We start from the raw sequence: 26,279 nt of genomic DNA on the forward strand, positions 1-26,279 counted from the left end.
GTCGTTGAGTAGAAATCCCAGCGTGTAGGAGGGTGGATGCGCCAGAAACCAGTGAATCACAACAAGCAAGCAGTGAGCCAAGACTTAGTGGGAACTGGACAGCCGCTCAGAAGCATGGATGCAAGCGGACGGTCCCCCCGCCGTCATTGGATGGCTACAGTACCTGGACAGTAGATCAGCTGAAGCTAGAATGTACTTCACGCAAACTATCTGTTGCGAAGAACACGAACAAGGCTGCTTGAGTGGCTATTTTGCAAGGCTACGACGAGTCTCAAACAGCCATGGAGCTGCTTCTCGAGAATCAGCGCTTACGTAAACGTGGTCGCGACACCGGAGGGGGCACAACAACGCGGCGCTCGCGGCATTGTTTGTTTCGGCTACTAAACGTCCTCTTCTCTGAGACTGTGTTTGAACGTTTTAACACTTCAGGTGACACACTAACACGACGCGAGCTCGATGAAGGAGGTCGGCGCTTTTGGGAAGAGGTTGCCGAAGCCTTCAGTACAAGCAAGGATGATTTTAATTGTCTTGTCTCTTATGATACACTGTTCGATGGCATCGAACCACAATTGATCACTACTCATTCTGGGGCTAAATTAAAAAGTATGTGGAGAGAGTGTAATGCACGGTTCTCAGCGGCCGAAGGAAGGTGCAAATTATCCGGATCACACGACGAATTCTGGAACTTCTGTCAGGGCGATCAAGTAATCATGTACGTTCATCTCTGGTGTGAGCAGCGTGGGTGTGGCCGCGAGTTCTGTTCAGCATGCATTTATGAAGATAACGAAGACGATGAATCAAAAGAGATGCAATTGGCCAGCAAAAAACAAATATTAAATAGGAAGCGCTCCAAAGCCCAAGAAGAACGTAGAAATAGTGTCGATTCTGTTGCTATTCTAACCGAAGCTGTTGCAATGTTGGAGGACACTGAAGTTGCAAGTTTAAAGGGTGATTTAATCGAGGAGAACATCGCAGTCGCCCGTCCAATGCGCGAAAAAAATGGATCGGGATGTCATAGTGAAAAAATTGGCTGCAGTGGATGGTATTCTTGCTCGACGTCGTCAGGCTCTATCCATCCTGGACATGCAGATCCATGATAGATTATCCAAAGGGATGGGTGCCACGGATTATAGTCGGGAGCGTGAGGTCGCCATTCAACGCGTTCAGACAGCTCAAGCTAAATAGGACGACCTTCAAGGTTAAATTATGGGCAGCTAAGCTATCCGCTGCGGCTCGTACGCATCATGATAGGTCGGTGCATGTTGTACCGCTGAATATGACCGAGAACAACCTTGCGAAGTATATGACCGTTCACGACAGGCGGTTCACAGTCGTTTGTGTCTTCACGTACAGTGGGTAAGAAGCTGCAGTCTTCCATTGCATTGAAATCTCTCATTGCTGCATCGTTTAATTCGCCGCTGTTAGGCTGACCAATGCGTTCATTAATGCAGTAGTTATGCAGATTCATGCAGGTTTTAATGACAAGCCCTGCATGAATGTAGTCAACAGCTAGGGGACGCTTAAAAATTTGCCACTTGTTAGCAAGAAGACCAAAAGTCATTTCTATTCGTGTGCGTAGCTGAGAAAGATAAAAATTGTAGTCCGAATATTCACTCGATTTGATTTCAAGTTTTGTGAAAGGCACCAGTAGCGTCGACGACAACGGATATGCGTTATCTCCAATGACATAATATCCAAAAGGCAGACTAGCTATAGCTAGGTGCAAGGGCCGCTTCTTAAAGGCAGCACTATCAGAGACCTTTCCAGGAGAATTGAAGCAATAACCAGTGAACCTGCATGCGAATCACACATCGCCTGGACATTGATCCCCTGGCGGAGATAGTGTCTCGAAAAGAAGGCAGACCTGTCAGGTACTATTCGAGTACTTGGGGCTTTTATAGTACACAACCATCCGTCCACGCATCAAACACACCCCGTTAAAATATTGTTTTTACTGATATCAGCAAAATCTGACGACGCACGCTGGATGGAAGTAGAGTCGTATACAGGGGCAACTATTTGATATCGCGGATGAGCACAAATTGCTTCCATAGCTTCGATAATAGTAGAGTAAAACTCGGACTTGCTGACACCTGCAACAGCCCTTATAGAATGATAAAAGCCTCCTGCCAGCCACGATACAGTCATTTGGACTTTGTTCGCAGTCGATATTGGATGAGTACTAGTTCGATTCTTTGACTTCACTTCGTCACGCTCAAGCACGGGTCGGATAGATTCTGCAAGCTCTTCAAACGACACGACATCCATTCTGTAGTAGCGCTCGAGCTGTCCTTCCTCTACTAACCGATCGCGGTGTAACTCCCAATTGAGCCGCTTGCGGGATACAACGTTAGATCGCCTATTTAGCCGGACTGCGTTCGCGACCACAACTGCCGCAACACAAACGATAGCAGTAGTGACCTTCATAATTCTGCCTTGATAGTATGCTGTGACCCGTGATCTGAATATGACTGATGATCTCAGCTTGAGATCACAAGAGCTGTCCGGTGTCAGCATATGTATTCTAATCAGCCAATAAGATGTATAATTAGCGGATCATGCTCCGAAGATGATCCCGTTAGGAACCGGCCTAAAGATCAAACTACTTTTGAAACTGGCCAATTTGACCCTTTCAGTCCCCCCCCCCCCGATCCCTTTTAAAAACTATTCGGGTGGATCTGGATTCGCGCAAATTGCAGGTTTGGATGTTGCATACTTCTTCTGTCCGGAAATGTAGGGCCTCAAAGTTCAATCTTAAGGCCAAAAACTCAAATTAACGCTAGCTGATTAGTGATTAGAAGCATTGTAACCATCTTTTTGTCGTAGGCATCCAATTATTATCAATCAGCGGCCCAAATGCGAAACATAGCAGCATCCGGTATTAAGCTTTTATTATGATTAGGAGGCTCGAGTTTTTGTATTTAAAAGGCAATCTATAATACTTGAACTCAAAACTTAGAAATGCAAAGTGTTCTTAGCCGAAAGTGACAGGGCAACGTCGTAATACATGTTTACAACTCTCAATGAAGCTTTTTCGATAAAGCTACAACGTAATACAGGATTGCAACTTTTATATCGCGCTGTCGATGCAATTACCGGTAATACCCGTCACGGTACCAATGGGCCTTTTTTGCTTTCTTTTAGGGATTCATAAAGTATACCGAGTCGATCTGCTTCAAAGACCGTCTTCTCGGCGCTACAGTGCCTACGGTAATTAGTCTGTGTGAATAAATAGTCACAGTTCGAAATTAGTCACACCGTTTGAATGTGAGACTAATTACCGTGAGCAAGAAAATGTCGTGTTCAAAATTAGTCTGAGTTCATAATTAGTATCACCTTATTTTGGGCATTCGAATTGGCGCAGTGGAAAAGACTGGCCCGGTTTACACTCCTGGCGTGAGTTCGAGTCCCTCCGCAGCAACGGACGGAGCTCGCGTTTTACTGGTGATGCAATAACAGGTCATTTAATAAAAGTGGGTTTCCCACTTACCCTCAACGCGGCACACTACGAAGCAGCGGGTTATGTTTTTTAAGGATATGAATTATACTTTTAATAGAATAATAGCTATGCAGTTTCCTTAAGCTTATTTGAAGAGTATTTGATATTTTATAATTGGAAATGTTATTTTTATGTGACTGCGTCTCTTGGAGGCTAATGTGGTCTATTCTCATTCCAGAAATTCTTCCAACACACCAACGCCTTTTGGAGGCTAATGTGGTCTATTCTCATTCCAGAAACCCTTCCAACACACCAACGCCTCTTCTCCCTCTAAGAACTGTCTTTTAATGAGCTCCAACTCAGCTCAACTTTCCCCGTGTGGTGGCTGTGGTGACCTCGTTGGTCCTATTCACGTCTGCCCAATCTGCTCTGTTCATATGCACCCATTTTGTGGGAAGCCTGTCGGACAAGAGGGCTTTGGACAGCATGTTCTCTGTCCAGACTGTGATTCAGGCAAACCTCAAGCTATATCAGCTCCTCCTATCATAAAAGTTTTCGCGCTACAGGGAGCAAAAGATTCGATCTCTTCGAAGGATGATGCCAACGATGACGACTCAGAAGAGAGCTCTGAAGACGACATAATCTCTATTTCCAATGTGGTCGTGACTGAGTTGCCAACGTCAACATCATCTCGAGTGTCACAACAGGTTACCACCATCCAGCATCGCCGTCGTGTCATCTCCTGGATGGAAGAATATGAAAAAGCAAAGGGAGCGAAGAACATGTTCGCGAGAACTGTAGATCAATTTCCTGATATTTTAAACTCGTCTACTCGCAATGCTAACCTTAGCAAAGCGATGGCCTGGTGGAAGAATCGAGAGCAACTTCAAGCGCCACTCCGGGGTTCTGTGTCACTGTCGAGCTTACGATCAGAAGAAGAAAGCGAGTGACCTCTAAGGCTTTGTCCGGCCGAGGTCGTCCTCGGAGCAAGTGGGTGCTCTGGATATATCCTTTGTTGCTAAGCGAGTTTGATCGATTACGTAAATTGGGGTTGAAGTTCGACGCATCCTTGCTACGTCAAGTAGCTAAGCGTATCCTCCAGGATCCTCAAGCTCCAAAGGCTGATGAGAACGGGGCTGAGCTGTTAACAAAGATCACTTCACGCTGGGTGCAAACCTTTATGGAGAACAACAACATAGTACTTCGTGCGGCAACAGGTAAACGACTGGTGAGCCCTCAGAAGGTTGAAGATATTGAGAAGCAAGTGGCCTATCACCTTTGGCAAGTTGAAGCGTGGGTTTGAGAGTGGTTTGTATGACGAGAATGCGATTGAAAACATCGATGAAACTCATTTCGTTGTAGATTTTGACAACAGCAAGACTCTCGGTTTTGGAGGCGAAAACCAGGTCAAATATGCGGATGTTGTGTATCCGGAGGGGATGGAATGACAATGGTCGTGCGAATCAGCGGTGGGCCAAGTGCACGTATCTTGCCCCCGATGATGATTTTTACGAACGCAGACCGTAGTTATCCAATTCGTGGAGTTAAGGATGACGTGGAAGGAGTGTGTTATCGTACGGGGCCGAAGGGCTGGATGGACAAACGTCTCTTTTGCGAGTATCTGAAAGAGCCTCGAGCTCAAAAGCCGGATCGTTTAGGTCGCAAGAAGACTATATTCCTAGATAACTGCTCAAGTCACCTCGAGGAAGACGAGTGTACTGAAGAGCTTCAGAAGTTAAACGCTTCTTTAGCCTTCTTTCCAGCAAACGCAACGGATCTCTGTCAGCCGGCGGACTCATTCATTATCGCAAAGATAAAGGACGAGTGGCGTCGAATGTGGAATGAGAAAAAGATCGAGTTGATTGAGGAGGAGGCATGGCAAAACAAAAAGAGGTCCGATGGAACCTGGTCAGGAAAACTTAAGAATCCAGGAAAGCATTTTTTCTGTCCCTGGCTGCTAAAGCAGTACGCCAAGTCAACTCTCAAAGGGACAAGAATAATGTGAACTACGCTCGGAAAGCCATGATTCGATGCGGACTCTCGCTGGATGTTGATGGTGTATGGAGAACAGAACAGCTATTCAGCCACCTTCAAGTAATCATCAAGAAGTTCCCAGATCAATTTGCTGGACAAGCGGTTCCATTGGATATGGCAAACAAACACACAAAAAAACAAAAGAATAACCAGACCAGCTTCTCAACAATCGTAAACTAGTGTGACTAATTAGGGTGAGACATTAATTAGTCTAAGTGTGACTAATTCTACCACACCTTAAATAGTCAGAGTGCATAATTAACCACACTCATACTAATTTAGGTGAGCAGAGTCTGCAGCACCTCACATAAATTAGTATGAGTGAGACTAAATACCGTAGCTACTGTAGTGTATTAAGACCTTACGACATGAAACGTCCACTGTGTCTTCCAAAACACTAATTAAAAAACCCGCATTAAAGTCTAATCACGACGAATTGTTTGGTAAGATCACTTTTTGGACTCATTAAACAATAGTAATCCGGCTTTTTTAAGTTGCAACGTGATTAAACATTAGACTGAGCTTTATTATGCTTCACGTTTTTTTGGTGCGCACTAAACCGATTATTCTATATTACCGATCGACCGTGTCATACGGGTTTTGGAGCACCCAGAGTAAGCTACATGGAAAGAAAAACTCTCGAAATCTGATCCGCCAGGTCACATACGAACACCCAGTGACAAGGCTACCTCGTAACACATGTTTACGACTTACGTTTCTTTTTTACTGTACTCTTTCCTGGGAACCGTTGACGACTCGGAAGAGCATAAGTTCATTCCTCTATTTCTTAAGTCAAGCTCACGTCGGTATCTCGCAAGATTGCTGAAGATGAACGTCAAGACCTACGTTTTTCTTTGTGTTGCCGCGGTGTTCGCCACGCTAAGTAGCGCGCAGCCGTTCTGCACGGCGAAAGGATGCGCACTGAACATATATTCACCTGCTAATATCGAGACCAGTGAGTGCTGCCGTAAACAACCGGGCAGCTTCGACTCTTGCTGCTCGAAGAGTTGCAACGAAGGGTTCCCTTGTAAGTGAGGGATATGTCAAGTTTCAGCGATGCAGATGCAACAGGACCAGGATCTAGCTTAACCGTAACGGATTGTCCAAATGAGAGATCGAATAACGAACTTTTGAACTCCCTTTTCGCCAATGTATTACTTTTTCTTGAGAAGTGTCGTTGATGCAAGAAAATATCAAAGGGTGCGTATTCAGATGCTACAACAACAACGTAGTACTATTGTATGGAATATTTAAATTGTAAAGCTTATGTAGCTAGAAAGCGCAAATTTAAGCGAAATTTTAGATTGAAAACAGTAATCGTTATAGCCACCACAGTCATATTGCCGTACGAGCCCAACCCTTTGCATATTATGCATATTATGCTCGTCACACGTACTACATGTATGCTCGCTCGTTTGTATTATTGATACGTGAAGATGCAATTCACAAAAGTCCGACCAAAGTGGGAAAACGGTTCTAAAACTGATCGAAACTGATATAATTTTCCTAAAACATTTGACTTTAGAATACTATTATTGTAACCAGAACAGGACTTTCGCTGAAGTATAATGTCTCCGTGCTTCCTCTCCTGCTCGAGATTTAAAAATCCTCAGTTGCTTTAATCACATCCTAAGAGACGTTTTAGGCTAAACGTTGATGTTTTTTATGTGTTTACAAACCGGTTTAATTCTTCTGTTTTGGTTTTTGATCCTTTGGTTGCAATTTGAAATAGGTATTGTCTCGAGTATCTGTCGCGTGCTCAATGTACTTCAAAACGGATACTTGATGTGTCGATGAGTCGTGGAGGGCAAAGTCTGGAGAAATAAATTTCTGGCAGAGAGTCAATACGCTTCGACTGATTTACACTACGGAATTATTTGTAATTGAAATCTGGATATTATTATTTTTATAATCGAGCAAAGTATGATAAAAGATTTTACTTCCTATGCCTGCCCGCAGCCATATCCATTGCAGCCGCTGTACATCCGGCTGAACAGGTATGCAACCACTCAACGGTGCTGAGTACAAAAAAACAGCTATTATTGCAACTAATATATAATTACCATGTTTGTTGTCAGCCTGTTAAATCTAAATTTATTTCTCTTTTTAAAAGGTGCAATTATAATAATTCCAATACGCCTTTAAGCAATAATCAGCTATTCCGTAAAAAGACAAAACCCATATTAATGATCTTATTTTATTTTTTCCATGCCGTCTTTCATCGTACGTGGAAGGACTGTGTTTCCACGTACATGCACCTTGACGAGCAGTGCGATTGGGATAACTGGGTGAGCTTCACGGTGTACGCATATAACTCGGGAAGACACACCACAGTGGCTCTGTCACCCAACGAATTAATGATGGGTCGACGGGGATAAAACTCAATTCATCCTCATTTTAAGGATAAATTTTATTGGAGCTAAGTACGATATGGTATAATATTCGCAAGATTCCAACCATGCATCGTCCATGAAGAACTGTACTCAGCCAATTCACCAATTAGATTGCAAGATTAATGTGATTTTATCCAATGACGAAGTCTTAAAAAGTAACCACCAATTCCTACCAATCCGACCATATCCAGTTGGAATTTTTCAGAATATGTTGTACTCTTTACAAATATCCATATAGTTGCATATACTAAACATATCAGGAAGTTTCCAACCCGAGGTGGCGGTTGGCAGCTGTTTCCTAAAATACATCATTTTGCAGAGCTGTGACCATGTCTATCGCGTCGCTAGCGCCACCTAACAGTAAGAAGGCCCGGGTGACGGCGATCAACTCGTTCAGCACGTTTCTTTCTTCAGAAAACATCACACTAGAGCATGTTCAACAGCTTATCGACGCTGACAAGACCGGTAGGGTACTTCGAATTGTGCTAGATAAATATGCGTATTCAATAGCTAGATCGACAGACAAAACTCGATCTACCAATACATGTCTAGCCTATTTCGGAAACGTAAAGAACTGGTTGATAGATAAATACCCACAGCAAGGGGGGACAGTAAAGCCCCAGCTGCAGAAGATCCTGTCTGGGCTTGGTAAGAACTGTACCAATCGCGAGGATGGGGCTTTTGAAAAGAAAGCTCCACCGTGTTCCAAGCAAGATCTAGAAAATATCGCTCGCCTACTTTATACTTCTGATTCTGCTGAGAGTATCTATCCGGATGCAGCTCTGGTTGTGATGCTGTGGTATTTATACGGACGTAGCTCGGACGCAGAGCAACTTGAAAAAAACCAGCTCTCGATTTTACCTGGTAAGATCATTGACTATTTTATTTCTTTATATATTGACAATTACGCTAACTGGAACCTTGCAATATGTAGGTGGCGTACTCTTCCTACGCTTTAAGCGGATTAAAACAGCTTTGCTACAAGGTGTATCCTTGTTCAAGGACCCGACAAGTTTTTTAACTTGTCCACTATTCGTTTTAGCTGCTGCTCTAACCATACAGAATGCGCCAAGCAAGCGTCTATTTCCTCAGTTTACCAGTACAAGGCATATCGGAGCTAATGCTGGCGATGTAGAAGACCTCAGTCTCGTAGATCTTCTCGAGGCAGACGACAGCCCCGCATCCTTGCCAGACCTGCAACAGTCGCCAGCTACCAGATCGGTTTCTGGTGCACAAGCGTACGTGAACCGATTACTGGTTCGAGTCAAGAACATTGCAGATCAGAAGCAGGTCAAACTCACACAAGGACTTACCTCCCACTCTTTTCGTCGAGGAGCTGCCATGCACGCCAGCGATGGAACTCTTGCAGAAAACTGGATTATAGAGCGGGGCGGTTGGCAGCTTGACCGCGTCAATAAGGCGTTTGGGTACATGTTGGGTACAACGCAGGCAGATCAGCAAGTTGCGCGTGTCCTGAGCGGATGGAAACCAAAAGAAGGCGCACGTCTTCCTTCGTTGCGTATCTTGGAGCCGTCTGTGCTGTTCCGCGCCCAAGCACTGCATGGTCTACTTTTCACGAGCTCCCTGGGCTTTGCAGAGCCTGGCATGAACCTAAACGAAGACGTAGCAGAGGTCTTGTCAGCCACCCTCATCATGCACTACCCCGACATGCTGCTGCTCTCACGCGAAGGAGCACTGGTTGCCCGCATTCGGGCGGCCATGTCAGCACGAGCCATCGGGGAAGCGGAAGTACTTGCATGGAGCAGCACAATCCGCCGTACTTTCATGCCACCATCAGCGATAACCAAGCCCAGCGTTAGCGACTCTCACTCTGCTGAGATGTTAAGCCTCATGAAGCGCCAGTCCGAGCAGATCAGCGTTTTAATCCTGCAAAATCAGCGCCTAGAGGAACGACTGTTAGCTGTAGAGGCGAAATTGCACTTACCGTCGGCTCCAGCCAAAACTGTTGCGGGTTGTGTATCACAGCCTGACCAACAAATTGCCATCCGAACTGTTCGTCCGAAGAAGAAGGGCTCGCAGTCTCTTGCAGCAGTCTGGTACGAATGGTTTACGGCCGAGCCCCGCGTTTATGCCTCGCGCTCTGTGAAGAAAACGACGCTGTACGAGCTTAGACACACCGCAAACTACATGATGCTTTTCTTACCTCATGGATTTTTACTTGATGCTTCGTCTCCTGCGTTCAAGAGTGAGGTGGTCGCGCTTGGTAAGAAAGCGCAAGTGAGCACGCGGGACTTCTTGAAGACGAACGGGTCCTCAGCAGCAGCAGAGGGTACGGCACTGAAAGCCCTTCGCAATCTACACAAGACTGGAAGGCTTGACGCACATATAACCCAGTTCCACGAGCGTGCTGAGCGTGGTGACGTTGTCGATCCAACACCACCTTCGGCGCTGCCAAAATTCATTCGTAACAAACCCCCCCCAAGCGCTGAACCTGTAGTACACATAGTACAGCTAAGTAACAGCACCAGATCTCACCTTACGCTTTGAACAGTATAATTCCTGGCAATAGATAACAGCTTCCGCACTAACGCATTGTCTTATATTACAAACAAAGCTGCAACAGCAAGTTAGAAACGACATGCTCACTCATGTTATGCAGCAGCAAAGACTTACCATATGTAATACTAGTGTGGCCTCGATGTAGGTCGTAGATAGTCTTCGGCCGCATCCTGCAGCATTCCGCTCGCCCTTACGGGTTATTTCACTTCACATGATTCATCTACGGGGACGGCAACGGCGGGAGTAGTGAGGCGTGAGTCCCTGGTAGTGATGCCGCGCGCGTAGAGGTGCGACCGAGGCCTTGAGGTCGCAGGAGGGCCGTAGAATTGCGCTCCGCCCTCACCGCTGCGCGCTCGTGGCCGTGGTTTGTAGAATGGCTGTGGGCCCTCAGAGAGAAGGGATTTTTTAATTTTGTTTTTATTATGTGTAACACATGTACCGCGCAAAGTCCGATTTTTAACTGGCAGATCGTACCGGTATCAGGTTGGAACCCGGTCGGACAGTTGGAATTTTTACGGTATGGACCGTTTCAAAAATACAAGGAAGTTTGTATGCGAGTGATTAATTGAACAGGACCAAAAAAAAAAACGATCGGAATTTACAGTACCAATCCATTTTCGCAGTGCAATTGGCATTTTTCTTTTGGCTGAAGATACGCAATAGTGAAATCAAGTCAACACCGCTTGAATTTCGACTATTAATTATTAATAAAGACCGCAGCGCCAAGTATCGATCCCCGTGAAGATAAACCACCAATAGGTCCTACCGCTTGGACCAAAAAAAACTCTTTCGAGTCCTAAAAACGCTACTTTCGATAAAACTGCCTTTGAGACCTACCGCTGGAGATATTCTATTTACCCCAAGTTAGCGCTCAATACTAGAAATAACGTTCGAGCACCAATAACCTATTTTCTGAGTTGAGGAAGCTCAAAAATCTATTTTGGTCAAGCCAGCTCTCTAACCCATTTATTAATTTTTTGCTTTGATAAGCAATAGATATATTATGCCTTTCTTCGATTTTGCCAGTCAAATTGGACTTTTAATTTGGACTTTGGGTCGTAAGTAAGATGTGTCAAACCGTGTAATGCAGCAACAATAATTTGGACGACCAATATACTGGTAGCGGTACCGGGCATTCCCCATAAACACTCACGAGCCACTTCGCAACACGGTACGATACATACAACGAGAACATGCCTCAGCTGTGAGGTAGTGTGCGCTAACTAATATGTGTTTGACTGTTCTGATTGTAGCTACAGCAAGCTAAGACACACGCTCAGCTTGTCCACATGTTGAGTGACGCAGCAGACCGTATCTGGCGCCGTGGTGAGTGCGCGCCCTGGGACCGTTGTGCTGACATTTTTTTACTTAATGACTGTATACTTTGTTTGATATTGAGCTAACTACTGGGTGTTTGGCTGTTCGGATTGGTTTTGTCCGTACTTTACGAGCTAACCCAAGTTCAAAGCGCAGGGCGCACAAATTGTAGAATGTGACAGGCATAGACCACTAGAAGCGTTAGCTAAATTCGCCTTGCGAAGCTCTTCAAACTAAAAACATCCATGATGCTTCACGTATTCCGATACAAACGAACAAACCGCTTTAGACCTCCTTGACTTCTTTTCGGCAGCCGCCTTCTTGTCAGCGTTGCCTGCCATTTGAAATCTTTGGTATGCGTATGACATACAGCTGAGTGTGTAGTGGCTGCGCTGCTAGGTATTTCTGAAAGGAGTCTCACTATTAATAGATGGTAGGTGAGTACAATAGCACACCACCTCAGATCTAAAGAAAAGTCATTTTAACTTCGTGATGGCTCGTAATGTCTATGTTTTGACCGCAGAAGGCAGAATGCCGAGCATATCGTCGGCAAACGGGTGTTTGGTTGGTTGGTGAGGGTTGCTGGTTGGCAGGCTTTCTGCTTTTCGTGCATAAAACGAGGCGAGCTCATAATTGAGCCAGTAGAAAAACAGATTTTATCCTCTCAGATCAGACAAAAATTCGGAGAGTCATATGTAGCACTATTAGAGAGTTTTAATAACGCAAGGCTTGGAATACTGTAGAACATTTGTGCTTCCGGACAGACCAAATTGCATACAAAATGAAAAACCTTATAGGTAGGCAAGATTACGTTTATGTATGTATGCAGCTTGCACATCTATCAATTGATGCTGGATGGGTTACCATCTGATGCATCAAGACAGTGCTCCACAACATCGTCGTCGTCGCAAACTGTTACAGCGTCGTCAATCAACTGCAAACTCTCCATCTGCTCAATAACATCGTTTTCGGCAAATTCAGTCATAGCTCGTTTTGTATGCGGGTTAAACCCACTCTTGATAACAACTTCGCCTAACTGCTTCCATGCAGTCGTTGCCCAAGTCACTGCTTCTCGTCTTGAAGGAGGCTGAAGCTCGAATTTCCCATGGGAGCCGTCAGCGGAGTAATCATTCAATTGCTGTGATAAAAAGTTCACCCATTGCCTTCGTAAGCGCTGCTTAAGAGGACGGAACCACGAAATGTCTGCTGGTTGGCATACTGAAGTAAGTCCAGGGGGAACCTTAAGTAGATGAACGTTGAGCAACGTTGCATGCTTTTTGATTTCATCGGTCCAATGTGCCGAGAAGTCATCCCAAAGCAAAAGAATTAGTTCTGCTTCGTCTCTGCTGGCAAAATGGTAGTCCAGAAATGCGACAGAAAGGTCGGAGTTCCACCAAGCAGAGCTGTTGCCATAGATTTGCACACCAAGCTGTGTTTGAGCGTCCTTCATTGATGGCCAAAGCTTATCGCCAAAGCCGTGCTGGGCGATGTAGTTATATGCAGCTTTCTCTGGGATTTTTGAAGGCTCGGTTTACACTACGTAGAATGTATCGTACTGCTTCCCCGTAGAATCAGCCAGGAACATACCGGTGAAGCGTTCCTTGTCCTTTCCTCCACACCTTACCCAGACTGTCTTTGCACCCTTCTTACTGATTGTTTGTTTCGGTAAATATTTGAATAATATCCCACTTTGGTCAGCATTGTAGACTTTATTGACACCAAGTTCACGCTTCGTGTCTTCCACTTCCTGCCAGAACGCCTGAGCGGCTTCTTCCATTGCGGCAGGAGATTTCTGCCCTTGGCGAGTCTTAGCTCGCAGTGAAAGTCCGTGACGCGAGAGGAATCCTTGCTGCCAGCTCCATCGTCCCTCGAAAATACCATCTGGCACGCCGATGTCTTTAGCGATCTGCAAAGCTTGTAGCTGCAGCATAAGTCTCGATACAGGAACACCTTCACCCCGCATTGAGTTGACCCACTCCACTAAACCTTCTTCCGCGGTAGGAGACAAAGTTGTTGCTGTTCCTTTTTTTCTAGCCGACTTTAGATTCGCAGTGGCTGAGCACGCAACCATGGCTTCAATATGTGCCCTCGATTTCTCCCATTCATATATGCGCTTACGCTTGGACTCCCTTTTGGACGAAATAAGATGGCTGTAGAATTTGTCGAGAGTTTCTTGCATATTGTTGTCTTTTAAAAAGTCTATGACGGCTAGCTTCTTAGTGTAGCTTTCACATTCACGAGAGTATTGATTCGCCCGACGACCACGACCACATGGGGTTCTCTTCCTGCCGCGCGCCATGTTGAGGACCAGCGTTGAATCGGTTTTGCGCGCCCTCTCGATTTTTCTGCAACCCTTTATGAATAAAAATAGGCCTGTCCGTTTAAACAAATGGTCAATGGTGAGGTTTTTCTAATTTCTGTATCACTACGATTGGCCGATTATAGTGTCCTGATGTACAAAACGTCTGGATGCACAAATGTTCTACAGTAACGAGTATCTAGATAAAATCTGAATAAATGACGGATACATTACCGATCGATATTCCTCAACTTTATTCCAGTGGAATTACGCGACCCTTCACGAATATATTGCTCGTTCTCTTTTAAAAATATTAGTGGTTGTAATGCGTGTTCTATTAAAAGGATAAAAGTTAGAGGCTGAACCTAGCTTGCTGACAGCGTGTTTTGGCGGAAAAAACACGTAAAACCACGCCGCTTCTTTTTGACAATTACACATAAAAGATCCCACCAAGCCTTCGGCCTACAAAACGCAAGTTGCCCCACCCTGCAGCAAAGATGGCGCTTCAAGCGGTTGCAATAAACGCGCCGCCGAGTGCAGTCTAGGATGACCGGGACAACCTTCCGTCGCTGTCGACCGCACAGCAGCACTTCCGATTTTTGACACGAAGAGAGTCGCCTCCTGGTCCGATCGGGATCTCGGGACGCTTCATATCTTCTTTCATTTATTCTTCTGCAATTCAAATGTCCACCACCGCCATCTCTTGGATGTCGCCCATGGCTGCCATCCCCCAGCTCACAGCCTCGGACGACCCGGTAGAGAACTCCAAGCAGGTGCTCAAGGCGCTCAAGTGCGTGGCCTTCTCCAGTAAACAGGTGGGCGACGTCATGCGTCGTCGTCGCGAGCGTCTGGCCAAGCGTCTGCAGGCCGTAGCCGACGAGACGGAGCTACTGCGCGCGCACATCGTGGAGAACGTGATCAACCAACGCCAACGCGTCGAGCAGCTGCGTGAGCTGCAGGACGATCTGGAGCAGGCTCAGACACTCGGTCAGCCGGATCTGCTCAAGGATCTGGCGGACGAACTCAAGCTGCTGAGACGCGAAGACCAACGCGAGAGTGTTCTACTACGCAATCTTAAGCGCACGATGCGCTCACGTGTGCGAGTCAAGCGGGCACTGCAGGGGCAGAAGACTGCTGCGGATGAAGCCATGGTGGTCTTCAACTGCAAGAACAGCCTCATCCAGTCCATGGTGGCCACGTGCTCCAAGACCACGTTCCTGTCGGCGTCCGAACTCGGGTACGAGGAGGAAGGATACGTCGAGGACGCGAACGCAGACGACGAAGAGTACAGTGGCGCCAGTGAGAGCGACTACGATCCGAGCGACTTCGCAGAGGTCAACGAGGACATTGACATGGACGTGGACTCCGCCGCCACTGGACAAATGAATGAGAGCGACTACCCGAAACTACGTGTAGCTCCGTCGGGCGTAGAGGTAGACGACGGTGAAGACGAGAAGGAGACGATCGCCGAGTCGAGTGTGAGTGCGTGGTCGTTCGAGAGCGACTCGCAGGCCAGCTCGTCCGTGAAGAACAGTCGACGTCGGTCGGTATCTTTTGGGCCATTGCCACTGACTGAGGAGAATGTGAAGATGGCACATCCGATGACGCTGGAGGAACTGAGTGAAGATGATGGCGAAGGTTTCGGGGACCGCCGGAAGTCTCTTGAGCGTAGACAACGTCCAGACGCCGACTGGTGAAAACAAGATACGTCGATGAGAAAGAATTTAAATTGGAATACGAATGAGGGACTTTTGATTCAAAACTCTGTACACGTCTATTTTGTTCTCGGACGCATTTTAAAATGAAAAGAAGAAATTCAAGACTACGATCAAGTCTTTCGTCATCTCGAGCGATGCTCTACAAGAACGTGGTGTCCACCCACCACTCAAAGCGACTCGTCGATCCGTAGATGCACCGGGTCCACGGTTGTTGTACTCTTTGAAGTAGACGTTAGCGGTATTGTTGTCCTTGTTCCATTGCTGCCATCCCTGTGGGTTAATGACGTCGCCAAGCTTGCTGTTCTGGAAAACAACACGTGCGTAGGGATACCACGGGCGGCCAAGGTAAGCCGTTCCGTTCATCGAGGCATTAGAGCTGAACACGTGAGCATTGTTGAAAACGTACTCGGACAGATTGGAGCTGTTGGTGTTGCCGTTAGCAGTGACGCAGCCCTTTCCAATTGACTCTAAAGCACAGGACTCGAACCACGCCCTGGACTGAAGACCAAAGATGAAGTCAACAGCGCCAGCAATATACGACCGGGCAAAGAGCTCGCGTCCTTTGTTAGCACACAAGGTATCTTGGTAACCGGTGAAGTTGCAGGCGTAGAATCCGTAGTTGGGGGCGTCAATGTAGGTGGCTACCGCTTGGCCAAGTGTTTTAATTTTCCCAGTCGGGTTAGCGACGTTGAGGTTGTACACTTTCACGCCACTTTTCGACTTGAACAGCAGCGTACTGACGAGTTGGTTGAGCGCACCAGTCGCATTGGCAGGAAGATCTCTTTGTGCCATTGTATGGGTAATGGTCACTTTTTTTTAGAGTATAGTCCATCGTGTTGCACGTGTAACCTTGGAGCACCAAGTGGCCATTCAGCTTTAACACTGTCACTTGCTCGTGGTAGACCCCAGGAACCAGGAAGAGAGTGTGTTCATCCGTCGTGTTGGGGACATTAGCTACGCCCTCCGAGACGGTCTTGAAGCTACCGGCGTACGCGCCAGTAGCGTCGACGACAACTGCTCCGGCAGGAGGCTGTGTCCGTGAGTTTGGACCGGTGCACGCATTGCTAGTTGCGGCAAAGAGGGAAAAGACAAAGTGAACAACCTAACCTGTACGTCCTCAGCTACTGCGTGACTACATGCTGTGAGTCACAGGGTTCACGTTGCTGTTGAGTGACGGGGTTATCTTGGGGTCGGCGGACGACCACAAACATTGAGCAATAAGGGAACAGCAAGGATCGAAAGGAATCGTACGAGCGCCAATTTGTGCTTTCTCTTACAGCGGCTGCGAAGCTACCGCGAGATGTGTTTGCATGTCTTCAAACACTTCGAGCTTGTAAATCAACGTCTATGAGCATTGACTGGTCGATGCTCATGCGCCGTAAAGCCATACCAGCAGCAGATACAATTGCATTCCTGACCGGTAATATTATAATATCATACGGGCTAGACACAGCAGGAGTTCAGCTTACATAGCTGGTGCACAGCTCTACCCTTAAGCTCAAGACTTACTACGTAGTACTATAAATCGTTCAATCCTGGTGTGCGTAGCAACTTGTGTCGCCACTGAAGCCGCATTACAGAGTACACCACTTTTTAATAAAAACCACGAAGGTAGTTCGATTGTTCGTGGGCTCATCAGTGCATTCGTCTCTCGAGTTACCGAGAGGATTTCCTCACAAAGATTCAGAGCAGATCTTGGTATTTTGCGAACATCATTTGAGCCCCAGGTCACTTCAGACCAAAGAAAAATTCTAGCATACGGCTGCCTCCCGCTCTTCTAATTGACGAATGAGCTCGACTCCACCCCTGTTCGGTTTTGGCGGAAATCCACACAGCCAATCAATTTCGCACCAATTATAATGTGGAAAACCCTAATTTAGCTCTCGTTTTCGGTAACCACATCAATTTTACTTATTTTTGGACTCACCGATTTCAGCTTCAAGCGTCGTTTCGAAACGGATCGCTCAATTCAGCTACATGACCGCTCGTCGGCGGCGCTGCCTCTTACTCTCGAAAAAGATCTAAGACGCTCGCCCTGTGAAGAACTCGCTAACAAGACAAAGAAGCTAAGATGGGGCTGCTGAACCTTTTGCGCAAGCTCAAGAAGGATGACAGTGAGGCGCGTATCCTCGTGTTGGGACTGGATAATGGTGGCAAGACCACCATCCTTAAGAAACTCTCGGAAGAGGACATCAGTCACATCATGCCTACGCAAGGTTTCAACGTGAAGAGTCTTCAGGTCGACGGCTTCAAGCTCAACATGTGGGACATTGGCGGCCAGAAGACCATCCGTCCGTACTGGCGGAACTACTACGAGCAGACTGACGCTTTGGTACGTTGTAACTCATTATTGGCAGCATTTACTAGTCCACTAATGTATTTGTTACTATGTAGATCTACGTGATCGACAGTGCGGATCGGCGCCGTCTTGAGGAAACCGGCATGGAGCTCGTGACGCTACTGGAAGAAGAGAAGCTCTCCAACGTGCCTATTCTCGTGTTCGCCAACAAGCAGGACTTGCTGAATGCTCTGCCCTCTGGTGAAATATCCACGGCACTCAACCTGGCAACCATTCGCGACCGCACGTGGCACATCCAGGCCTGCTCCGCCAAGACCGGCGAGGGGCTGCAAGAAGGCATGGAGTGGATAGTCACCACAATGAGCACTGGACGAGAGGCCAAGTAAACCACATCCAGTTTCTTCACTCGCACATTTTAATTGCGAACTTTTACAGATAGAATCACTAAACTATCTGTAAAATCTCAAACTCTTGCCTTTGAAAAAAAATGTTTTTTTATGGCATGAGCACACCTACGCTACGCACTCCACGACTTTTATTAGTGGTTTTGTATTGTGTCGAGCATTCGGGTGTCTTTCACCTGAGTAAACCCTGGTGCTACATGTAGTACATTCCTAGGCCCGCTTAGGCCTCGAACTCCACGCCAATCTTCACCTGTGCCGCCTGTGCGACGATGTCGGCGATCTTGACGGCCTTCTCGGCAGCGTCCTCCAGGTCGTCGGCCACAATCATCTTGATGCCCGACTCGGCGATAATCTTGCGCGCAGGCTCCACGTTGGTGCCCTGCAGACGGATAATGACCGGCTTCTTCAGGCCCAAGTCCTTGGCCGCCGCCACGATACCGGCAGCGATCACATCGCAGCGCATGATACCGCCGAAAATGTTGACCAGGATCGACTTGACCTGGTCGTCGCCGTCCAGGATCTCGAAGGCCTTCTTGACCTGCTCCTCAGTGGCACCTCCGCCCACATCCAAAAAGTTAGCGGGCGAGCCGCCGTACAGCGAGATGATGTCCATGGTGGCCATGGCCAGACCGGCACCGTTAACGAGGCAGCCGATGTTGCCGTCCAGGCCGATGTAGTTGAGGTCGTAGGCACTGGCCTCCACCTCACGCGGGTCCTCCTGGGTCTTGTCGCGCTTGGCGAAGATTTCCTTGTGACGGAAGGCGGCGTTGTCGTCGTAGTTGAGCTTGGCGTCGCAAGCGAAGATCTCGCCCTCACGCGTCTCGGCCAGAGGGTTGATCTCCACAAGAGTGGCGTCCACGCCGATGAACATGTCGTACAGGTTCTTGATCTGCGTCTCCAGCTTCTTAAGGACCTCACCCTCACCGCCCAGAGCCTTAGCCAAACGGGCCACCTGCTCGTCTGTGGGGCCAGTGGAGATGTCGACGTTCTCCTTAAAGATCAACTCGGGGGTGGCCTCGGCCACGTCCTCAATGGAGGTTCCGCCGGCAGGCGAGGCCACCATAACGGGACCCTGCGACGCGCGGTCCATGAGGATCGAAAAGTACATCTCACGACGCATCCAGACGCGCTCCATGAGGAAAACCTTGGCCACCTCAATGCCCTTCGCGCCAGTCTGCTTGGTCACGAGCGTCTCGCCCAGCATCTTCTTAGCGAAATCCTCGGCCTGCTCGGGCTTAGTGCACATGTGTACACCGCCCTTGAAGCCATTCTTGAACGTACCGAGGCCACGGCCGCCCGTCAGCGCCTGCGCCTTGATCACCACGTCCACTCCCTCTGAATCGTCATAATGCAAGATACTTTGTTAAGCAAAAATGCTCTTATCTGCAATTTTGGGGATAAATAAGATACTATCTATCTCCCCTCTGCTATTTATAGCTGACCAATAGAAAGTGAATATTATACGCACCACGGTCGCCGCGGATCTTGCTGAAAGCGGCCTTCGCCTCAGCCGGAGTGTCGGCCGGGATGCCCTGGGGCGTGGCCACGCCGAAGCCCTTCATGATCTCCAGCGACTGGAACTCGTGCAGGTTGAGACGACGCACCTGCGCGCTCTGACGAGCTGGCAGCGACATGAGCTTGGGGTTACGCAGCACACGGCCAAACATGATGGAGACTGTCTCGACGTGCGGGTGGCTGAAGGCGTCTCGGGAAATGATACGGACGCTTTCGAGCCCCACAGACAGGGGCGTACCGTGTTTGTGCCTAATTGAGCGCGTCGCCACATGAAAATTGGTCACTGAGCTACCCAACGGTACAGATCGCTATTTTGCGGAGTGAGTTCGTGTATTCGTGGATTGGCTGAAATTCGTAATTAGCCTTCCAAACTTGCACCTGGACAATGTTCAACTGTTAAACGCGTTGCCGTCATTGCCCGCCGCGCTGCTCCAATTTAGCGTGGCATTCTCTATTTTCTCATTGTTTTTTTTTAATTTATTGCATTATCAACAGGAGTCACAACGGCCAGTGGCCGTCGGCCACCCAGGACGCTTTTTGTCTCAGAACAGAGTGGACCTCAGACAATGGACATCGTCGATATGATCTTTAGAAGCTCCTGTCAAACTGCAGGGTAAACAGCGAGAAATCTACATGTATGTACAAGTGCTGTATCTGTATTGTCACTTTGATTTTTTGAGAATCGTTGCTCAAGATCTGGTGCAAAATGCGACGAGGCATTTTGAAGCTGAAGGTGGGAGCGGAACTTCAGTTTTGCTCGTTTTCTGCGATCACTTGCATTGTACAGTACCAACACGCAGCAGGACGCCAGAGCATTTGCACGATGTCCATCGTTATTCGCTCCACGGATCCCAATCATTCGCTCTCTTTTGTAGTCATGACATGACACAGGGAAAAAAGAAAAATTGCACCTAAGAACCGTGAGCTGAAGTACAAAATAATAGCAAACACGAAATACTTGTCTTTAACTTATTTCATTTTGGTCATCGGACCGGTCTGTACGATAGGTGGGGCTGTGGCTGCTGCGTTGTCTCGAGTATTCGACCCTTGCTTTTGATAGACGGGGAAGGCGTTGTGCTTGGCTGGTCCTTCGATGAACGCCACCAGTTCGTCACTCATGTAGTACTGCTCCGAGGATTTGTTGACGTTGCAGTCTTCACAGAAGCAGAGCAAGATGGTATCGATGCCAGTCCCGTAGATGTCCAAAAAGAACGAAGCCGTAGCGTAGCTGAGCACACCGGTGAGCAACATGGGGAAGATCGGACTACTGACGCTCGCCAGATCGCCCATGAAGAAGCTCGGTAGATGTGTGGGCGGGTACCGGATGAAGACGAACATAAAAAGCATACAGAAGCCCGTGATAAACAACTTGCCTAGGATCATCAAGAAGCGCGAGACGATACTGACAGTAGCGACTCTAGCAGCATTGGCCAGCAATAACGAGAAGGAATCCTTCATGGCCGGACAGAAGCTTCGGCCCTTCATGGCCATGATGATAAACGCGTTCTTGTTGAGGAACTTGAGACACTTCTCAAAGCACCACAGGAAACACTTGAGGCACATCATGACCACTTTGACCACTGCGTTTCCCTGCTTAGCCGTTCGCATTTTCTGGTCGATGTACTCGAGAGCAATGCGGAACATCTGCACGATGGCGATGATCAGACTGCCGAACGCCACCGAGCCGAAATGGTAGCGAACGGTTCGCCACATGGAGCGAAATACCGGCCGAGCAGGCACTTGACGCTTGTCCAGCGTCCAGTAGTACTCGCAGAAGGCACCGGCGATGGTGGCGTACGCTGCGGCTTGAATGAATTGGCTCGTCCACAGTAGTCCGAAGAGATGATAAATCATCAAGTAGTGCATTGTGTCATGCTCTTGCATTTTGACGGGAACAGCACCTTCAAAATCGGCTCCTGTAGTGTTGAAAGCAGTACCAGCGACGTCGTTTAGTGTCACTTTACCTGATGTAGCGATGTATGCAGCCGCTACCAGCCAGTACGCAACGAGACCTACTGCGAATAACGTAGGTATGATCGGATAAAGCGTGAGCATGGGCATGGACTGTAGCGCCTTGGAAGCTTCTCGGATGATGCCGATAGCGATTCGGATACGACCGCACATGAAGATCAAGAGAAGAAGCAGTAGGATGTCGATTGCAGTGAGGACGTAGCAGGCGATCGCCCAGTAGTAAGCTTGGTCCTCAGCAGCAGTGATACCGGCTGATGTGATGTAGGTCGTGGTTGCAGTAGTGAGCGCTACAGCGTCCTCGGAAGACATACCCATTTTACCTAGCGTGCTTTGCATGCTCGTAGTGTTGATCAAGTTGCCTTCGTATGCACAGAAGAAGGTGATTACGATCTGCATGGCTACAACGAGTACGATCACGAGCCACACGAAGAGACCGGCGCAGTAGCGCAGGAGGACGAGCCAGATGAGTCCGAGGATCATAGCGAACAGCCCACCGCAGATCAAAATGGGAAAAGCAGCCTTCTGCAGGTCGCCGAGCCAACGAGCCACCATGTACCATTTACGACTCAACATCTTGGTGACGGGGTCCTCGGTCGTTGAGCCGATCTGACGCTCTTCTTTGGTCGTCTCTAAGCTCGTACATCTTGGTCGTAGAGCAGTGATCACTTCAGCACAGCTTTTGTCGCCACAATCTATGAACGGATTGCTCTTCTCGTCCGTCCCGCAGGTCAGAGTTTTGACCTTGCCTGCCTTGTGGTCCGCTTCTTCTTCATCTGTACAGTCGTCAACACATCGAGCAGTTTGTGTGACTTCGATCTTTGTGAGCTCCACACAGCGATACAAGACGTTGCTGGAGTTGGTTACGAGTTTCCAAGGAGAACCGGAATTCTCGTACTCGGTACTGGAGCCAGAACTGGCGTCGTCTTCGTTCACGGGGTCTTCGTGTACTGTGTAGTCCAAGTAGGCGTGTACGTAGAGATCCTTGTCGGCGATCAGTGGACAGGACGGGACACACACACCGAAGAGTTTTCTTAGGGTTGAAGGACTGGCAAGTTGTTTGGTGCTGTAGCCAGCAGCAGCGAGAGCCTTGAGGTCTTCGGATAGACGTGGATAGATCATGTACTTGTAGTCCGTGAAGTCGTAGGCCGGCACGGTATCCGTCTTGTCAGCATGAGCACCGCAAGTACGCCCCATCCAGTCCGTGCCGTAGATGAGTCGCTGCGGTTTGCCGTGCTTGTACCCGACGCCGGCGATAACGATCATACCCACCCAGAAGACGACGAAGAAGAGCAAGCAGAGGACATCGGTGCAACTGCGGTTGTTGGGTTTGAAAGGGTTTGTACTGGTAGTGTTCTCGGTGGGGTGAGTTGTATTGCGAGTATATTCCTGTGGTTCGTCACCGGCATCAGTTGGCTTACTCCCACGGTTCCCCATGATCAAGGTGCAGTCAGTTGTTGATAACCTTGCTTGGAGTAAGTTGTCGAAAGTGACTTTTGTTCTCAGCTGGAAACACGACAATGATGTCTTGTCCACTGGCCTCCACGGCTTTCGATACGCATGAGCGCAGGGAAAACCAACGGAAGATATATTGACATCGTCGCATTTATATTGAATCGTTACGAAACCTCACTGAAATTGAAGTCATCTTGAACGTTGATGATCTAAAAAAAACATTTGAAAAATAAAAAGCTGTATTTCTCGAAAAAAAATGTCTGAGAAGGAGGAACTCTATCACGAACGCCAGACGCTGTACCGCTGCGGTCTTCACGCGCTCAACAACGTATTGCAAGGTAATTCACGCCTCTAAGATTCACGATATATACACACACTGATCTGATTATTTTACGTAGGCCCCGTATTCTCCAAGGCCTCACTAGATGATGCTTGCGTAGAACTAGCGGCATTAGCTGACCCAAACGCTGGCAGTGGCTTCATGAACTGGGTCTGGAACCCTCACAGAGCCCCATTGGGGCTCGGAAACTACGACGTTAACGCTCTGACCCTTGTATTGCAGCAAAAAGGTAAAATAACGACAAAATATGGTTAAAATAAACTTAAAAAACGGAAACAACGTGTCGTTGCCTGCTAGGCTACGTGATGCAGTGGATAGATAAGCGACAACCAGTGAATGAGAACCTGTTCAACTTGGATGAAGCGGAGGGGGTTCTGTGTAATGTGGTGATGACTACGATACTCAGTAGCCTATGGACGCCGAGACACTGGTTCGCCATTCGGAAGATTCGAGGCGTTTGCTACAATTTGGACTCGAAGCTTGAAGCTCCAGTGGTGCGTTGTGTTGCTAAGAATTATATCTTGATGAAAGGTTTAATCGAATCCTTCTTCTTTTTGGTAGGCGTTTGAGAGTGAGAGTGCGTGTTTCCAGTTCTTACAAGAGTTGGTGAACACGGGCGAGTGTGAATTGTTTCTGATTACGAGAGAAAAGAACACGAATACGGAAGAAGAGTCACAAACTTAGAACCATAATTGCTGAGGTTTTGGAGATAAATGACGATGTATTGCTGAGTTGCTGTCTTTATTCTGTGAATAGTGTGGCTCATATATTTCGGCTCAAGCAGTAATCGGAGGGAGGGCCCACGACATGATTTTCTTCAAGTAACTTGGGTCGGTCACTTCTTGGCGATGGCGTAGTAGAGCAGCAATGTCATCCCAGTGGAAGTTGTCACCATTACGGAGAACAGTCCCTTGTGGGTCGATCACAACTGTGTGCGGGACGCTCTGTAGCCCGTACGGTTCAGGAACTTCAGCAGCACCGTAATGCACGACGGTGGGTTCATTCCCGTTGCCGAAGTATCGACACACACGCGGTCCCTTGATCGCTTCATCGCCGATCCTGTGCTCCACGATCGTATCTAGAAAAGCAAACGCGTCTCCGATATTCTGGTCAAGATTTACCAGCACAAAGTTGAGCAGTTTGTTGTGACGATCTTTACTGAAAATCTCCATCGTCTCAACTTCACGTTCGCTTGCCTTGCTCCAAGTGGCGTAGAACGTCAAGATCGTGTATTTTTTCGAGCTCTCCACCAGCTCCAGCAGCTGCTTCTGTTCTCCTGTCTCTAGATCCGTCAGCGTCATGTCCGGCGCTGGCTCGTTGAGTACACACAACGACATCGTTTTCGCGATTTCTCGGTGCAAAATTTATGCTGGAGGGACGCAATTTAGTCGTTTGGGTTTTAACAGTTACAGTTGCATTGCAGAAATTCACTTTAGGATTCATTAGAATCGGTGCAGCTCTACTGTAAAAATCCGAATATATCTCTTTTAGGCACTGGATGCACTAGTGCCAGATTTCGTGCTGTCAGGTAGAGATAATGCGCGTTGTGCGTGCTTGCGGAAGCTGTCAGCACGGTACGTCTTTCGTCTGGTCGGTATAGTCTTGCTGCTGTATGCGTTGCCCTTGCTAGTGGGATTTTTGCTGTGTGTGAGTTGCTGGATACGTTGCTGCTGCTTTTCCTTCTCCTCGTACACGCGACGTTCAGCACGTTGACGTGCACGCAGCAATGCCTGCTGGTCGTTGTAGTGCACAATATGAGCCTGCGTTCGACTCGCGCTAATACGCATACTGTACTTGATGGAACTCTTCATAGCCGAGTCCAGACGGAACCCAGAAAAGAGCGTTCGAATCGGTGGAACGTCACTGGCTGCAAATAGCGGCAACTCGTCCAGCATCTTCTCTACGTCGACAAGGAACAAAAGCTTCTTGTTGCGACTGCTAAGAGTGCTACTAACTGATACAGAGTCGTCAATTTCCACGCCGTTCTCTGCTTCAGCCGAAGACAGCTCTGGTTCCGGCGGAGATAGAGCGTCTGGGTAGTAGAAGATAGCTTGGAGAACCTCCGCTATCTCAGGAGCCAGCATCTCGAGCACGCCTTCTTCTGGCTGTGGGGCTACAAGCTCCATGCCCGTAGCCATTTCGTACAGAATATGCCCGAACAGCAGCAGATCGATGTCCATGTGCTGTTCCAGACTCACTGTGAGCTCGCGACTGTCCTTGTATCGGTCAATTGCTAGGAGTGGCGTGAAAATCTCGGCCAGTTTAGCATTACCATTTTCGATGACGACGTTTGTGGACCTTATGTGGTCGCACACGAGTCCTTTGGACCTTAATCCTGCTAGAGCTTCCAGGATCTGCCTAGAGAACTTGGCGATGTCTTCAAATGGCAGCGGATGAGCGTTCTCCAGTCGGTATTTGACGTCGTAGGGCTTGGCTGGGTTGTCTACCTGGTAAATGCGGTCCTTAATACTGCCACTTGACGCAAAGGGCTGTACTACCAGCAGAGCCTTCTTTTCCTTGGAGTAGTATATATCCATAACGGGGAGAATGTATGGGTGCTGCAGGAAATGATCAATGA

The 26,279-nt window shown here is 48.0% G+C and overlaps 8 protein-coding genes across 8 annotated transcripts; 3 read left to right on the top strand and 5 right to left on the bottom strand.

The window, feature by feature from the left end:
- Positions 1 to 6,172: 6,172 nt before the first annotated feature.
- On the top strand, positions 6,173 to 6,508 carry PITG_22866 (PcF and SCR74-like cys-rich secreted peptide, putative; the record flags this gene model as incomplete). Its single annotated transcript, XM_002902885.1, has 1 exon — positions 6,173 to 6,508. The coding sequence occupies one exon, from the start codon at positions 6,173 to 6,175 to the stop codon at positions 6,506 to 6,508; it is 336 nt and encodes a 111-aa protein (XP_002902931.1).
- An 8,173-nt stretch (positions 6,509 to 14,681) lies between these two features.
- Positions 14,682 to 15,191, bottom strand: PITG_08879 (uncharacterized protein; the record flags this gene model as incomplete). The annotated part of the gene is made up of 2 exons (XM_002902886.1): positions 14,682 to 14,967; positions 15,022 to 15,191. 2 exons carry the CDS (start codon positions 15,189 to 15,191, stop codon positions 14,682 to 14,684), a joined length of 456 nt encoding a protein of 151 aa, XP_002902932.1.
- A 2,547-nt stretch (positions 15,192 to 17,738) lies between these two features.
- PITG_08880 (ADP-ribosylation factor family) lies at positions 17,739 to 19,747 on the top strand (the record flags this gene model as incomplete). Its single annotated transcript, XM_002902887.1, has 2 exons — positions 17,739 to 18,052; positions 18,115 to 19,747. The coding sequence occupies 2 exons, from the start codon at positions 17,792 to 17,794 to the stop codon at positions 18,403 to 18,405; spliced, it is 552 nt and encodes a 183-aa protein (XP_002902933.1).
- PITG_08881 (succinyl-CoA ligase beta-chain, mitochondrial precursor) lies at positions 18,491 to 20,658 on the bottom strand (the record flags this gene model as incomplete). Its single annotated transcript, XM_002902888.1, has 3 exons — positions 18,491 to 19,758; positions 19,892 to 20,246; positions 20,605 to 20,658. 3 exons carry the CDS (start codon positions 20,656 to 20,658, stop codon positions 18,644 to 18,646), a joined length of 1,524 nt encoding a protein of 507 aa, XP_002902934.1.
- A 249-nt stretch (positions 20,659 to 20,907) lies between these two features.
- PITG_08882 (choline transporter-like protein) lies at positions 20,908 to 23,343 on the bottom strand (the record flags this gene model as incomplete). The annotated part of the gene is made up of 3 exons (XM_002902889.1): positions 20,908 to 21,813; positions 21,883 to 23,070; positions 23,155 to 23,343. 3 exons carry the CDS (start codon positions 23,341 to 23,343, stop codon positions 20,908 to 20,910), a joined length of 2,283 nt encoding a protein of 760 aa, XP_002902935.1.
- Positions 23,344 to 23,617: 274 nt separating this feature from the next.
- PITG_08883 (uncharacterized protein) lies at positions 23,618 to 24,276 on the top strand (the record flags this gene model as incomplete). The annotated part of the gene is made up of 4 exons (XM_002902890.1): positions 23,618 to 23,699; positions 23,760 to 23,930; positions 23,999 to 24,204; positions 24,274 to 24,276. The coding sequence occupies 4 exons, from the start codon at positions 23,618 to 23,620 to the stop codon at positions 24,274 to 24,276; spliced, it is 462 nt and encodes a 153-aa protein (XP_002902936.1).
- A 201-nt stretch (positions 24,277 to 24,477) lies between these two features.
- Positions 24,478 to 25,038, bottom strand: PITG_08884 (uncharacterized protein; the record flags this gene model as incomplete). Its single annotated transcript, XM_002902891.1, has 2 exons — positions 24,478 to 24,738; positions 24,823 to 25,038. 2 exons carry the CDS (start codon positions 25,036 to 25,038, stop codon positions 24,478 to 24,480), a joined length of 477 nt encoding a protein of 158 aa, XP_002902937.1.
- A 54-nt stretch (positions 25,039 to 25,092) lies between these two features.
- On the bottom strand, positions 25,093 to 25,881 carry PITG_08885 (uncharacterized protein; the record flags this gene model as incomplete). Its single annotated transcript, XM_002902892.1, has 1 exon — positions 25,093 to 25,881. The coding sequence occupies one exon, from the start codon at positions 25,879 to 25,881 to the stop codon at positions 25,189 to 25,191; it is 693 nt and encodes a 230-aa protein (XP_002902938.1).
- Between the last annotated feature and the right edge of the window lie 398 nt (positions 25,882 to 26,279).

This window comes from Phytophthora infestans, genomic scaffold (genome assembly GCF_000142945.1).
Source record: "Phytophthora infestans T30-4 supercont1.16 genomic scaffold, whole genome shotgun sequence".
Taxonomy (NCBI): Eukaryota; Oomycota; class Peronosporomycetes; order Peronosporales; family Peronosporaceae; genus Phytophthora; species Phytophthora infestans.